At 55.3% G+C, this 16,142-nt stretch overlaps 1 protein-coding gene across 1 annotated transcript in view; it reads left to right on the forward strand.

Annotated features, from left to right (window-relative positions):
• Nucleotides 1-13,640, forward strand: part of GRHL3 (grainyhead like transcription factor 3) — a 35,552-nt gene extending 21,912 nt beyond the window's left edge. Inside the window, exons 9-16 of the mRNA XM_061147833.1 lie at nt 1,421-1,579; nt 2,134-2,212; nt 2,321-2,454; nt 4,145-4,179; nt 5,354-5,442; nt 6,191-6,276; nt 8,789-8,853; nt 12,958-13,640. Coding sequence (XP_061003816.1) covers nt 1,421-1,579; nt 2,134-2,212; nt 2,321-2,454; nt 4,145-4,179; nt 5,354-5,442; nt 6,191-6,276; nt 8,789-8,853; nt 12,958-13,072 — 762 coding nt within the window. The 3' untranslated portion in view covers nt 13,073-13,640. The remainder of the gene's footprint in view (nt 1-1,420; nt 1,580-2,133; nt 2,213-2,320; nt 2,455-4,144; nt 4,180-5,353; nt 5,443-6,190; nt 6,277-8,788; nt 8,854-12,957) is intronic.
• Nucleotides 13,641-16,142: the final 2,502 nt, after the last annotated feature.

A 16,142-nucleotide genomic window follows, 5' to 3' on the forward strand; every position in this document is an offset into this window, starting at 1 on the left:
AGTCCCTTTGGCCTGGGAAAGCCGGGGAGCTTATCCCTGCCTCCCTGCCACCCCACCTCCCCTCATGGGGCGGTCCAGGCTACCCGGAGAAAACCAAGGTGAATGGGCTCTGAAAACAGCAAGGAGAGGCACAAAGGCAAGGGATTATTATTATTCAAACAGACACCCGGGACTGGGGAGGAGCTGGGGCCTCCAGTTCAGGGAGTGGGGGAAGAGTTTCGTGGGAAGGGAGCGGTGGGTTTCGGTGGGGATTTTCTCACAGCCTCTTAAGCCCCCAGGCTTGGGTCTTTGTCAGGTGTGAGCTGGGTGGGGGCGGCATCAGGGCTGGGCTGGCTGAGGGGGAGGTATGTCTGGCATGCATCTGGGGGCCTGGCCCCCAGCAGCCAGGGAAGGAAGGGGGTCTGCTCCAGCACCTCCCCACCCCCACTTGTTCAAGTCAGGATCGTTTCCAAGGGAAGAGTCCCAAGGAATAGGGGCCAGCTTGGAGTGGGTTCTGGCCTGGTGTCCCATGGAGAAGCCAGCAGTAGGCAGTCAGTAGGTGAACTTGCTAAGAGACGTCCAGCTAAGACTGACCCCAGGCTACCATCAGCTGGACACAGGCTTCTGGTTGAGACTCCCATCTGTCCCACTCACAACAACAGTTATGAAATATCCAAGCCCCCTAGGTATTCTGCCACCCTCACAGCCACAGGAGGTAGGTTTAATGTCCCCATTTTGCAGATAGAGAAACTGAGGCTTCGTGAGGTTCAAGAACTTATCTAAAGTCACATGGCTTGAGGGGCAGAGTCTGAGTGGCCCCACGCCCAAGCTCATTCCTCTCTGCCACCCTGCCCAGCTCCCTGTGGAAGCATTAGCGAGTCACATGCATGCTCAGAGCCTCTGTCTCCTCGGCTGTAAAATGGGGGTGACTGGTTCAGCTGTTGCTCGTGCTGGTTGTTCAGGGGCACAGGCACATGTGCCACCCTCTGTGGCCCTGGGCAGGGCCAGCAGGAAAGTACTTTCTGGAGCTGGCGGGGAGGGGATTTGGGCCCTTCTCTACCTTCTTGCTCTGAGTTGCAAAAAAAAAAAATGAGGCTCTGGATTTTAAATTCCTGAAGGACCCTTAATCTCCCTCCCTGGCCCTTGATCCTTTGGGCTGCCCCTGGCAATCTAGCGGGAGCTGCATTGTCCACTGGTGACACCCTGAGCTCCAGCTCCGGTTCCCTTATACGCTCCCTCTGTCGCCCTGGGACAGCGGCCCTCTCGGAGCATGGGTTTTCCCTGGAAAAGAGAGGTGGTGAGGTTTGCCTTCCGGGGGCGTTGTGAAGTTGAGGGTGCCCACCCAGTGCCCAGTAGACTCCACGGCCTTCAGGGAGGCCGTGGGACCGCAGGTCTGGGGACCTGGGCCGGCTGTTTAGTGAGCTCCTGCCTCTGTCCCCAGGTGTTCGTGGGCGTCAACTGCCTCAGCACAGACTTCTCCTCCCAGAAGGGGGTGAAGGGCGTCCCCCTGAACCTGCAGATCGACACCTACGACTGTGGCTCCGGCACCGAGCGCCTGGTGCACCGCGCTGTCTGCCAGATCAAGATCTTCTGTGACAAGGTGGCCGGGCAGACCCTCCGCGGGGCCCTGGGCGGGCGGGCCAGCCTGACCTGCGCGCCCTCCTCTGCCATGCTGGGTGCACCTGCCTCTGCTGCTTGCTCTCTGAGCGTCTGTGTCTTCGTGTGCTTGTCATCTGTCTGTCGGGCTCTCTGTGAGTGTGTTCTCCTCTGCTCAACCCTTCCCCTTTCTACGCATCTCTTTCTAGGTCTCTGTACAAAGCTCTCCAGGTTTCTTCTGCTCTGTGTCCATCTTTTTCACGTTTCCCTTTCTTCTTCCCTCCCTCTGAGTTCCTTTCCCTTTTCCCTGTGCCTGTCTCTGTTCCTCTCTCCCCACACCTCTCTGTCTCCCTCAGTTTCCTTTCTCTGTCTCTCTGTTTCTCTGTCTCCCAAGCCTTTGCTGACCTCAGACAGGGCTGGGGCGCACTGGGCCGGGTACCTTCCCGTTTCCTGATCTCACCCTGGGAAGAAAGCAACCCTGGAAGTCCCATAGTTGCGAGGAAAAGCAGCCAGCCCTCCTGAGACCATTGGTGACCCCCGGCCCCCTGTCTCCCACAGGGAGCAGAAAGGAAGATGCGGGATGATGAGCGGAAGCAGTTCCGGAGGAAGGTCAAGTGCCCCGACTCCAGCAACAGTGGTCAGTGGGCCTGGGCTGGGCTGGGTTGGCGTGAAGGGGAGAGGAGACGAGAGGGCAGAGGCATGAACAGAGGGACCTCCAGGCACAATGCCTTCCTTTTCCCATTAGGCATCAAGGGCTCCCTGCTAGCCGGCTTCAGGGGCAATGAGACCACCTACCTGCGGCCTGAGGCGGACCTGGAGACCCCGCCAGTGCTGTTCATCCCCAACGTGCACTTCTCCAGCCTTCAGCGTCCTGGAGGGGTGAGGGTCTTGGGCTGAGAGAGGGTCTGGGCCTCTGGGTGGGGCCGTCTTAGCAGAGACCAGCGGGGAGCAACCTGCCACTTAGCAGGACAGGCCAAATTAGAGGTTGATAGGTCCTGACATCACTAAAATGGAAATATCTTTATTGAATCCCAGGGGACTCAAAAAATGTATATACAGTCATATAAGTTCAGGGACCTTTTCTACTAAACAGTGCTCATGAAGAAATGAACTTCATACCCATTGAAATGTTCACTCTTGGAGCACACACAGGTGGCTTCTAATGTCCAAGCCCCAGGTTAGAATGCAGCCGTGTCGGAGCTGGGTGGATGATAATCATCTCAGCAATGCTTGTGAGGCTCACTTTACACTAGGTGCTGCTCTTAGCGCTTTCCACACGTCCTCTCCTTAACCCTCATCACCTCCTTATGAAGTCGGTAATGTCGTTCTCCCTGGGTTCACGGGATGGAAATTGAGGCATTGAGACCAAAATCACACAGGCCGTGGCAGAGTCAGGACTGGAGCCCAGGCAACCTGGCTTCAGAGACTGTGCCCTTCACCACGGGTCACACCACCTCTCAAGACAGGGAGCCGCTCACCAAGCACCTCGACCGGCCAGCCCTTTGCTGCGTCATCTCGTTTCTCCCTCACAGGCATCTTTTGAGGTAGAAGCTGTTATCCCCATTTTTCCCGACAAGGTCACACAAGTCAGTGGCAGAATCAAGATCCCAGAGCCTGCCTGTTAGCTTGCTTCCATATTATGCAATTCGACCATTTCCACCTGTTGAGCTCCCCATTTAAGTGGGCATGTTTACAGAAATGGCCATCAGTTCACAGAGGCATTCAGTGCATTGACTCCGGACAATAAGATCACTTATGGAGCAGCCAGTCCTGATGTCGACCTTGGCACACGTTTAAAGCCTCTCTATGTCTGCCACACCCCCTTCTCTGCCCTGAAGTAGTTCTGTGGCCCCCATAGCACAGGAGGCTGCATTAACCCGCTCTCCCCCCAATCCCAACCAGAGACCTCAAGTAGGGAGACGCCCACTTGAGGGATGGAAGTCCCCATCGCCAGGCTGCCAGCTCCCCTGTGGGAGGAAGAAGGGGGAGACCAGTCCTTGTACCTGTGAGCCTGGGAGACCAGTCCTTGTACCTGTGAGCCCGAGAGAGGGGACCCACGGAGCGGAAAGTCCCCGTCCTGCCTCCTGGGGTGTTGCCCTGGAGACGGCCCTCTCGGGGCCTGGGTGTCTTACCCCGCAGGACCAGTGATGGCTGTCCAGGGGCACAGGACGGCTCAACAGATGGCCTCTTCCCTTCCGCTCGCGTTCCCTCAGCTCCAGCTGCCTAGTTACCAGCTGCAGGCCGGCCTGCAGTCCCAGCCCCCCCAGGGGAGCTGGGACTTACTGATTCTGCCGCCATCCCTTGAGCACCTCGTGTGTTCACCGAGTCCTGACTCATCCAACTTGGGCTTGGTGCTTCCTTTCAACTCAAGGTCTCAGCTCACTTGAGGGGACTTATCTGAGGAGAACGAGCTGGAAAGGCATTAGAACTGCCTCCCCCGCGCAGCCCCCCACAAAGATTGTTTGTCCCAGAAAGCCTCCAGCAGCTGAGGGCTCGCCTTGTCTTCCCGTGTGTGTGTGTGTGTGTGTGTGTGTGTGTGAGATGGAAAACGTCTCCCTCTTCCTTGCAGGCAGTGCTCTCAGCAGGACACGGCAGCTCCAACAGGTATGGAGAGAAGCAGCCAAGGGCCTCACCTCCCTCCTGCCACGGCTCGTTGGCTCCCAGCCTGCCCTTCCCTTTGCTATCCCCCAAGCCAGAGGCTGGGCCCAGAGGAGGCACCCGGGAGACTCTGCCCCCAGCCCCCAAGCTAGACTCACGCTCCTTTCTCACTGAAACTGCCCGAGTTTTTATGGGTTTGTTTTATTTGAAAAGTTGGCGAATCTTTGGCGAGACACCTGCTTGTAAAATGGGAAAGAAAAAGCCTCCGAGATGGTGGTGCAGATTTGGAGCGTGAGGAGGGCAGCTGTGCGGGAGGACTGAGGGGGAACCACCCTAGGCCTACCCCCCTCCCCCCCGGCCCCGGCAGACTCCAGGAGGCCCCAGGAGGGGCCAGGCCCTCGCCTTCCACCCAGGATGGGCCTCTGCGTCCTTCCCTCTGTCAGCTACAGTCGCTTCACCACTTTCAGCTTCAGCTAGAAATCTGTCAGAGGAAAATGGGCTCATGAGGATGAGGCAGATATGAGAGGCGGCATGGAACAGAACCTCTGTGAACAGGAAAGCACTTTATGAAGATCTCGTATTATTGGTGTCAGTCTCTTCCGTATAAAAGGAAGTACTTTCACACCAAATTCACTTATCACCTCACAACAGCCCCAGTGAGTCAAGCAAGCAGGGGTTATTGCTTCACTTTATAGACAAGGAAACTGAGGCTCAGAGAAGTGAAGTGACTTGCCAGAGGTCACACAGCTATGAGTTAGCAGAGGCAGGCTGAGACCTACAGCTGACCTACTCCAAAACCCACAAGCTTCCCTCCTTCCACTGACTCACATCCAACTTGATTCTTTCAAAGAATAATAATGTTGATGATGAAACAGTAGTCCATATTTATCGAGGCCCTACTGTGGGTCACACAGTGTTCTAAAAGCGGCGTGCATTATCTCCTTCAACCACACAACTTTAGGAAGTGCCCCATTATGGACAAGGACCCTGAGAAGCTGTCACCCAGCTCGGGAGGGGCAGGACTGGGACGTGAATCCATGCAGGCCAGCTCCAGAATCTGCTGCTTTACCTCTGTCCCACTGCTTTGCGCCCACCCTCTTAGGGTCTTCTTTGCCTCTGGGCCCATCAGCCTCTGGGATCTCCCCGGTTCCTCACAGGCCTCTTCCTGCCTTCCCCACAGGCTGTCTCTGAAGCGCCCCTGCTCCCCCTTCGCCGAGGAGTTTGAGCCTCTGCCCTCCAAACAGGCCAAGGACGATGATCTGCAGAGAGGTAGCCTCCCGCCCACCCCCGCCCCAGCTCCCCACGAGGCCTCCCCAAAGCCTCCACCTGATCCTGGTCTAGGCAGCCAGGCCCGTACCGCCTCAGTGGGGAGGGCCTGAGGGGTTCTTTACTCTCTGGGGCTGGGGCTGGGCCAGGATTTGAGAGAGGGGCGGACAGCCATGGAGCTGGAGGACTTCTGCATGCTCTGACCTTGGTGGACGTGGGTGTCCTGGGGCAGCTGTAAGGCAATAGGCTTGTGTTGTTCTCTGATAGGGGGAGGAGTAGGTGGGCTTTCCATACCTGGCGTTCTGGCTTTGACACAGTAAGTCTGTGACTTCCTGGGAGAGGGGGACTGGAGCTAACCATCAAGAAGAAACCAACCACTAACTAAGATCAAAAGCTTCTAGCAACCTTGAACTGAGCCTTGCACCCTACTTGGTGTCCTATCAATACTGCCCACAACAACTCTGAAATAGCAGGTGGAGCTGCCTCCATTTTCCATCTGGATAAGATGGAGCTTAGTGATGTTAAAAGAACTTCTTCAAGGTTACAGAGCTGGCAGGTGGCAGGGCAGGGATTCAAACCCACCAGAATCAGCAGAGTCTGAGGAAGTGCGGGGGTCTACAGAGCCAGGTGGGGTGTTTCCCAGCTGGGGACAGACCCTCAGCAAGGATTTGCTCTTTTTGCAGAAATTAGTCTTGGGATAGCCCCCTAGATGTCCTCTTGTGCCTCTAAAAGCCACCCCTTTGCTTCTCAGTTCTGCTCTACGTGCGGAGGGAGACTGAGGAGGTATTTGACGCCCTCATGTTGAAGACCCCGGACCTGAAGGGGCTGAGGAGTGCGGTAAGAGGCCTAGTGGACCCCGCCCTGCCCTGGCTGCATCCTGCTCTGCACTCCCATCTCCCCGCCATTCTTCACCATCCAGTTCTGATTTCCCACAGGAAGACTCCAGGAAGGAATATTCTGGAACGTTAGCTTTCTGCTGGCCCACCCATCCCGCCCCATCTGAGGGCGCCTGTGGGGCCTGGCTGTGGGGTGGGGGTATGGGGAGGTGTGCCTCTGAGATGTTATCTCCCAACCAGACCCTTGGCTCCACCCGGGGAGCCGCACACACCATAAATCCTGCTTAATCTGATGCCTGCTGTCTGACAGGCCAGAGCTTTTTGTTGGCTTTGCAAACCTGTTTCTGTTTTAATGGGAATGAAACCCCAAAAGGCCAGGCCCCAAAGATACTCTTTTTTTTTTTTTCTTTCCCAGAGGGCCTCATTTCTCCAGCTTGTGGTTGGCCGGGGAGGCACTGGGTGGGGCAGCTGAAGGTGGTGTCTGGGCAAGGAGACCTTCCCCAACCCCCCAAACTGCCAGAGAGCGGGTGAAATAGCCCTAAAGAAAACCCACAGCAGCTCTGTGGTTGAGCTGAAAAACTGAGCAAACACAGCCTCCCCTGGGCCTGCTGTGCTGACAGGTTGAACCATGCAGAAAAGCTAGGTGGTTCTAAGATGTCAGGATGGGGAAAGAAAATGAATGAAAAAGCACAGCTCCCTTTTATTGACGACCCACTATGTGGCAGGCATCCTGTCAGGCACGCTGCATTTGCTAGCTTACTGCGTTGATCTAACAACCCTGAAAAGTGGGTGCTAGTAGTGATCTCATTTCCCATAAGGAAATAGTCTCCCAGAGGCCAGGTGATGTGCCAGGGTTACTAGAAGTGGCAGAGCTGAGGCTCCAACTCGAACTCTCTCCCATCTGCTGTGTTACCCTAGTCTCCTCACACTGCGTCAGCCCGGCTTGGCACCAGGCCCAGGAAGTGGGGCTCACAAGAGGCCATTAACGTCACTAGAATATAGACTCCAGATCTTTGGGTCGGAGAGTACCTTAAGGAGTCAGCTCCCCATCCGGTGCCCAGACTCTCTCCTCAGTGACTTTTCCAAGTGGATGCCCACTCCTGACTGTATGCGTCAAGGATGGGGGGCTCATTGCCTGAGGGGCAGCCAGACAAAGCGGTTGTCTGTACAACATATAGTTGGAAAGTTCCTAAATTCTTGCTTAGACTGACTCGAGACCTTCCTGAGAGCATCTAGCCACATTGCCACTACAATAAATAGTCTGAGAACTTTTCTTGCCTGGAGCAACCTCTGTCAGGGCAGAGACCAGCTAAGGAGCCGAATCGGTTCCTTTTCTTTAGGAAAGAGAGGAAAGGCCCAGAGTGGAGGACCTGAGCCTCGAGCCTGTGGCCTGCGCTTCCCGGCGGCTCCAGGGCAGCCAGCAGTCCTAACCAGCGCCATCTGACCCCACTCACGCCAGGGGCGGCGCTGGGCTGGGCCCTTGACCTAACCGTCTCAGTTCCTATGCAGAAGCACCCGTGTGTACATTCCCATCATGACCATTTTACAAAGGAGGAAACTGAGGCTCAGTGAAGTAGGGGGACTTGTTCAGAATTCGGCAACCCCAGGTGGTAGAGCTGGGACCAGATCAGTTCTGTCTACCCCACAGGAAGTGTCAGAGGCCTGGGGACACATGGGCCGATTGGCTGGGTGAGCTCAGCTAGGCTGCTGCGGCCTCTGAGCTGCAGTGTCCTCTCTGATACACTAAGCTCCAGCATGCTGGGACGTGATAGGAGCTGGAAAGCCGGGCTCCAGGCTAGGCCTTGGGCACACACCTTATCTTCTCCAAGCTCAGCGTCCTCACCCATCAAATGGGGTAAATAATTCCTGCTAGGAAGGGTAAGTGGGTCATCTCCCCACCCCTCACAACAAGACCATAGCATCCTCATCGCTCCACTTCTGAAATAATAATGACCATTTATCAAGTTCTGACATCTATTTAGTACATAGAGGAGCTGTCCTAAGTGTTGTACGCAGACCGGTTCATTTAATTCTTTCGGTGATGCTATGAGCTAGGCCTGTTTCCACCTCCAGGATTGGTTTGCACAACTGGTCAGCCCGCTGGTGGAGTAGGGAGCCCTCAGCACTGGAATAATCCAGATGTCTGACCATGGCAAGGATTGAGGGGAAATGATGGACACCCTATGGGATAGTTTACAAGCACTAAACATGCTATTTGTCAAGTTTGTTGTGATGTGGGAAAGCTTATAATATACAACGATAAGTAAAACTGTCTATGTGGGATATAAAAATATCTGTACACATGGCCAAAAGGCAGGAAGGGATACACTCAGGTGCTATTAGTGTTTATCTCAGGGACACAGGATTATGGGTGATTATCATTTTCTTCTTTGTATTTTTCTACAATCTGGGTATATATTTTATGATCAGGAAATTAAAAGTCATCATGTAAAAGACTGCTGTAAATTTAGTTTTTGGCAGCAGGCAGTGAATCCCCTGCCCTTCTCTTCCAGATCTCTGAGAAGTATGGGTTCCCTGAAGAGAACATTTACAAAGTCTACAAGAAATGCAAGCGAGGGTAAGTGCCCAGCACAGCTTTCGCTCCTCACCCCGCCTCCCCGACCCTGCGTCTTTCCCTCTAAAGCATTGGCTCACGGAGCTCCCAGCAGGTCCACTCTGCCTGGCAGAGGACCGCGGCTCATGGCTGAGTTGTGCTTGCACTTGGCTTTGTGGAGAGGTGGAGGCGAGGTGGAGGCGAGGTGGAGGCGAGGTGGAGTTGGGGTGGAGAACACTCGGTCAGGCCAAGGCCGCCCGCAGAGACCAGACACTGGTCACTGTTGGGAAGGAGAAGGAAGCGCAGGGCCACGTGTCAGAAGTAACCCAGGTAACCCAGGCATTTGACCGTAATGGTGATGACGATCGTGACTGTCATTTACTTGACCACCCACCCACCACGTGCCGGATACTGGGTTAAGTTTCTGTCATTTCACCCTCGCGCCACACCGTGAGGTAGATCCCATTCCGCACATTTCACAGATAGATAATTGAGGCTCGGAGGTGCCAAGCAGCATAGAGCGCAGGAACAGTGGAGAAAGGCTCAGTGGCGGGGGGCCCAGCAGAGTTGCTCCCGAGAAGGAGATGCAGGCGATGAGTCTGGGACGGGAGCTGTGACTGGCTGTCATGTTGAGGGCACCCAGCCAGGGAGGCGCCACAGGCCTCCTCCTCCTCCAAGTCTGGATGAAGCTGTACCTTTCAGGGGGCTGGGCAATGCTTCCCATGTCCCATGGGCTCCGGGGCGTTAGGGTTAGGGCCCACGGCAGCCTTGCTCTCTGCCCAGGAGACCCCTCCTCAGCAGGGGTGGTTTGGGGGGTGGAGTTGGAGGTGCACGTAGCGGCCACCTTCCCAGGCTTCTACCCAGCTTCAGAGCTGGTGGACCCGGTCTCTGCAGCCCTTGCTGCCTCGGTCACTTCGCCAGCCCAGCAAGGGAGACCCTGTGAGGCGAGGAACGGTGACTGCCACTCCTGCCGAGAGGACCCCGGACCGGGGCCCTGGGAACCAGCCCCCCGTCTCTGCCCACAGCTCCGGACACCCTAAGGCTCACTTCCGCTGCTCTCCCTGGCTGTCCCTGGGAGGTGCTTAGGCTTTGCCCTGTGGTGGTTGTCTGTGGCTCTCCTTTTGGAGGACTGCAAACTGAGGCAGGTTTTACATGCAAGCTGAGGCCCCAGTCCAGCCAGGCCCGGGGGCCACCTCCTTCCTTACCGGCTGGCTTCCCTCATTCCGGTCCCTGCCGCCCCCTCCGCTTTGGCTGCCACCCAGCCTCCCTCCCAGCCTCCCAGAGAAGGGCTGGCACAGGGGGAGGTGGGCAGCCTTGCAGCCCCTGGGAAAGGATCCTATGGTTTTGGTTGTATGTGTAGGGTAGGGTTCTTTGTGTGTGTGTTTTTTTTCCTTCTGAGTTTCGGTTTCAAACTGGGAACTGGAGCTCACACGCTCTCCGGAGCAGAATCCACCTCATCGTGGAGGGCAGGCTCTGCTGTGCCCAGACAGGCCCGGCCCCACTTCCCCTTTGGTGCCAGTGCCCACGCCCCCTGGCTGCCACCCCACCTGCTGCCACTGGCCTCTCTCACAGATCCTACTTGAGGCAGGCGGGCAGGCTGGGAAATGCCTTTGTGTAAGGTTCGGGCTGGGGGGGTGTGCACACAGAGATGCCCCACAGCCCCAGTGGCTGAGTTGCATAGTCTTTCCCTTAAGTCCCAACCAGACATTTCAACCATAATGATAATAACTTCCCATTTGTGGAGCACTTCCTACTTGCCAGATGCTGGGTTAAGGAACCCCCAAGCCTTGTCTCATTGACCCTTAGAATTTGCTATTTCTACAGATGAGGAAACAGGGCTTCAGGGTAGTCCCTGGGTGATAGAGTGAGTACCTGGCAGAAGGAATCCTGGCCTGTCTAAAACCCATGCATGCACCCACTATTTTATCTTGCCTCCTGCTTGTTCCTCTAACCGCTAAGCAATGTGCAAATATAGCTTGTGGCCAGGCCAGCGGATTTATCTTCCTAGCCCCATAGCCCAGGGCATCACCCAGTGGCCTTTCAGAAGCACCCACACCCCATACACGCCCCAACCATGAAAACCCTGGGCCTAGGATCGTCTGAAATGCCTAAATGAGAAGACTACCCCAAAAAGTCTGTCAGGAGAGCAGAAGCCAGGCTCCTTAGCTGCCTCCCTCATCTTTGGAGCAGGCTATTGTCATCACTGGCCTCGTTTATTTTCACAGAACCTTCCAGAAAGTCCTTTGGACAAAGGTAGATACAATCAGCTTTACAAGCACTGCTGAGTGCTTGAAAGATTAACAAATACATTGTTTTTGCTGGCAGCTGGCCAGGGGTTCTCTGTGAACCAGGACAGAAGACAGCCTGAAGCTGGCAAGTGACACGAGGCCCACATTCTGGGACAAGTCCCTGTCTCTAGGGCCCGGTTGTCATTGACCCCTGAGGGGAAGAGGTCTGGGGGCCTGTCTGGGATCCCTTATGTGCGGGCATGCGCTCTGGGCCCGCTGGGAGGCCCTGCCTGAGAGGTTGGTGCACACAGTGCCCTTAAGACAGTGCCCGGCACCTAGAAGCACTCAATAAAGGCCACTATCAGAAACTAACAAAAAGCCCCAACACTGACAAAGCACTCACCCCTCCAGCCCCAGCCCTGGTCTCCTCTGGTCTGTCTGCATCCTCCAGACCAAGGCCCCTCTGAAATGACGGCACTGCACCCAGGACCCGAGGAAGCCAGATCTCAGAATTAGATGCTGGCAGTCAGCGCCCAGGCCTCGGAGCCTGAGCCCAGACCTCCTTCCAGAGAGCAGCAGCTGCTCAAGGCTGCTGCAGAGGTGACTGGACACAGACCACAGGCTTCAGCTTCCCTGTCTCCGTTGCCTCTCCTGAGCTGGGGGATCCAGGGAGGACAAGATCACGCCTCTCCTGGGACCCCCAGGAAGCAGAGAGCTGGCTGCCGCCAGGAGGAGTAGCCTAGGCCTCTCAGCCCCACTCCTGCCCAATGCAGATCATCTTGCCTGATCTTGAACTCTCCCCCAGCCCTGGATTTTACCTTCCTTTTATATGCCCCTTCCTAGATTGTATTTATAGGGTTTTATTGTTATTTTTCTTAAAAAAAATGATGCAGTGGAATGAGACAAAAGTCCAGATTCCAGTTCTGCCATTTCTAGCTGTGCGACCCCAGGCAAATGAGTGCCCAGCTTCCCCGTCTGTGAATTGGAGTAATACGGTTATCAGGATTCATTCTCCCAGGCCCTACTAGATTTGACACTCCTAGAAGGAGGGACCTGGGATCTCTGTGTGTGGGCCCCTGTTTTTGTTTGGAATAAGGCCTTGCACTTGGCAAGACCTCAGCAGATGCTGGTGAAGTGAATGAGGGGAAGCACCCACCCCCAGCACAAACAGGAAGCTGTTGTGCATGGGTCAGGTCACAGCCCGCGGGTCCTTCACAGGGGAGGCGGCACCTGGAGGGACGCCCTTGGCTACACTATGGCCTTGAGGCTCTATGGCCCCAGAGGCTCTGTCCCTCTCAGGTTGGCCCAGGTCCTTGTCTGAAGAATGTGAGGGGGAGAGGGCCCTGCCCCTCAAATCTGTGGTGGCATCTCTGAGATGTCAGCTTCCTGGGGTGGAACTGAGGGGCCCCTTGTGGCACCGGCTTGGGGATCAGGCAGGCACCCCGGGGCGACATGTCGCCGCCTCCTGTTGAACCCACCCCTCATGGGCCCACCACCACACCGCCTGCACTTGAGCGCACACCCCGCGTCCAAGTGCGTGGCCTGGCCTGGTAACTAAGGAGCGCTGCGTCTTCCCCACATCTGTGTGTTATTTGCTCCCAAGTGTCCACACTCACTGCGTGTGAGGAGAGGCAATCTGGTGCAGTAGGTGAGGCGCAGCCGCAGCAGGTCCGAGTTTGAGCTGGGCTCGTCCCCTGGGGAATTGTGTCCTCCCCAGTAAAAGGGGCAGTGAATGCCCCCCTGTGCGGGCTGTTCTGAGGGTCAGAGAGCAAGTCCAAGAGGTGCTGGAAGTGCTGGGGGCCCCCACAGATGGTCACCATGTCTGTCACCCTTCACTCAGAGGCCCTGTGGGGGAAGAGGCCTTTCACCCTCTAAGCACACCTCTTCTCTCCTCTCCCAGAATCCTAGTCAACATGGACAACAACATCATCCGGCATTACAGCAACCATGTCGCCTTCCTGCTGGACATGGGGGAGCTCGACGGCAAGATTCAGATCATCCTTAAGGAGCTGTGAGGCCTGCGCACCCACACCCACAGCCTCTTGATGTGGGCTGCAGGCGGGGAGCCAGCTGGGCAGTGGCCCCGAGCCACACACGACCTCTCCTCAGCCCAGTGCTGTTACTTGAACGTCTTCCCTGAAGAGGCTCTCGACCCACAGACATCAAGGCCTGGAGGGGTCCTGATCTGAAGCCCCACCTCGTGCTTGAATCTGCTCTCTGAGCTTCCGGCCAGATGACGTTTTGTCCGTTAACCAGCCCAGCGGCCTGTTTGCTCTTCCTCAGACCTTCTCCCCAGCCCATCGCCCTCAGGCTGCCCATTCAGGTTGGGGACGCCAGCCCTGTCTTCCCAAGCCGACTTGACCCTTGGACCCACTTTTGACTCTTCCATCAACTTCAGACCAACGAGTGCTCACCCTTTGGTCACTGAGTTAACTGATAAACACTTGACTTTCCAGTGCAAATGACTTTTAAAAAGACAGTGTAGTGGACACACTCTCCACATAGACTTAACTTCTTCAACACAGGTTGGAAATCAGAGCTGATCGACTAGGGCAAAGTGGCCTCTGTGTGGAACAGCCTCCATCCCCGCTCACTGTTGTATACATTTCTTATTTACAATTTTCATTTATGTTATATATATATAAGTATATATTGTATATATAAGCAACATTTTATATTTTTCATGGATACATTTTTATCATTTCAAAAAATGTGTATTTCACATTTCTTGGATTATTTTTTTAGCTGTTATTCAGTTATGCATTTTGTATACTCATGTGCTATTTAGTAATAAAATTCTCCGTATGTATTACTTCAAATGTCACACTAGTTCCCCTTGTTGAGAGTCTTCCAGGAGGAAAGGGTGAAAGTAAACAAGACCTCTCTCCTCTGTCCTGTGAGCAGTTTCCTTGGACTTGAAAGATGGCAGTCAATGCTGGGTCCTGGTGACCCAGCAGGGCCACCCTGCAAGGCCGAGGGTCCTGATTCCCATCGTGGGCCCTGTGAGGCCTGTCCTCTCTGGCCCCACAGGCGGAGTTCACCACCTCAGGGTCACTGACCCTGGAGATGAAAGAGGCCTAGGATGCCCTCGCTGAGGACCTCGCCGCGGGGCGGTGGACAGAGCCCAGGGCAGAGAGTCATGGACCCAAGCTCTCCTGCCCACTGTGCCCCCATGCTCTCCACCAACTCACTTTTCCTGGAGCCAGCTCCTACCTGCTCAGACTCGATCGTGCCCTCTCCCCCCAGCTCTGCGGTCAGTAATGTTATTATGTTGGAATGAGTGTTTATGCCACAGGAATTGACAAGCGCTACAAATCAGTCTTCATTTCCCCTGGAGAACAGGACAAATCAGAGCATCCTTCCTTCCTTCCAGCTTACCCACACACTCCCCGCTACAGTCCTCAACTTCTTTGACTGTAAAATGAGGGGCATGTTCTACCTGCGTCATCAGGTAGCTGTCATCTTTAGAGCCCCAGGGCTCACTGGTGGGTCTCGAACCCCCCAAAATGTGGGGCACGGGACAGCAGGCAGTCCTTGGGTGTCCTCCCCAGATTTCAGTCATAGCTGCTCTGCTTTTCTTCATGAAAGATTTCTCATATAAACTTTTGTCTGAACTAAAAATGTTTGAAAACCATGGATGTCCCCAAGGGCCTTCCAGCTCTGACAGCCAATCCAGAGTTCCTAATTCCCAATGCCCTGGGGCCAGGACTCAGGTCAGGCCAGGGAGGCCCAGCCCTAGCCAGAGAGCTCAGTAATCAAGATAAATCACTGTCCAGTGCAATGCTTTTTGAAATTAAGGCCAAAAAAAAAAAAAAAAGATAAAATATCAAAACTTTGAAGGGAGTGTCAGTATTGCAGATGTTTTCCTTTGGCCTCAGACTCCAGTACCGCTTCCCCGGCCCTGCCAGAGAGACCCCGTGAAGCACCCAGACTGCTCAGCCCACTCCAGGCCTCACTGCTGCCGCGACATCACCATGAGAGTGAAAGCGCTGAGTGTGTGTGGAGTGTCAGCACGCTGACAGGCCGGCCAGAGGCGCTCAGCATCTGTTCCTTTCCTTCCGGAACCACCGGAAACAGGAAGGTGGACTTCTCAACCTTGACCGCACCTTGGAATTCATCACCCCGGCAGCTTTCATTCCTGCTGCCCGGATCGTACCCTACAGCAACTAGATCAGAATTTCCGGGATTGAAGCCAGACCTCAGTACCTTTAAAGCTCGCCCCGCCCCCCACCCCCAGATACTACAATGTGCACCCAAGGTTGAGAACCACCGCTTTAAAGAGGCTTAGAGCAGCAGTTACACCGGCCTTGAGCTCACACTGCAGGATCGGTGCTTATACAGACCTCGCCACCTCTGAAACCGCGAGTGTCTGCTAGGGACTCAGTCACACAGGGAACCATGCGGGCCAGGGCACAGCCTGCTGCTGAGCTCAGGAGTGGGCCCCGGGGCTCCCCACATACGCCCTCCACTCACAGCCTCCAGCAAAGCCTCTGAGGCCCACTGCTTGCCCCTCCACACAAAGAGACGAGGCAGTCAGTGCCTTAGGAAGGCTGTTGGGAACTCAAAGAGAACCCTGGAAGCCTTGAGGAAATTCTGCCCTGCCCCCAGAGAACTTCAGGGAGCAAAGGGCAGCTCCTGAGCCCGACGGTAGCCATTCAGGGTTTGCCTTTCCTCCAAAGAGTGGAAAAGGCAAGAGGATGAAGGTAAGTCCTCTCCAAAGAGGGGTCACTTTATAAAGCCAGCTGGTGGCTGGTAGAGACGCCATCCTCTGCCTGCAGGAAGCTTTGTGCGGTAGATAAAGAGGGAGCAAGGGGAGAAAGGGATGGATGAGGACCTCAGGAGAGAGGGAATGAAGGAGTAGTGAGGAGATGAGGAGAAGGAGGGAGGGAGGAAGGGAGGGGAGGACAGTAAGCTGACAGGCAGATGGATGAACGCAGGGAGGGCCAGATGAAGAATTCAACAATTGGGTATGTTCACTGCATCTTTGGGCCTCCCTGGGTGCTCAGTCGGTAAAGAACCCGTCTGCGATGCGGGGGACCTGGGTTCGATCCCTGGGTGGGGAAGATCCCCTAGAGGAGGGCATGG

This window comes from Dama dama, chromosome 8 (genome assembly GCF_033118175.1).
Source record: "Dama dama isolate Ldn47 chromosome 8, ASM3311817v1, whole genome shotgun sequence".
Classification (NCBI taxonomy): Eukaryota; Metazoa; Chordata; class Mammalia; order Artiodactyla; family Cervidae; genus Dama; species Dama dama.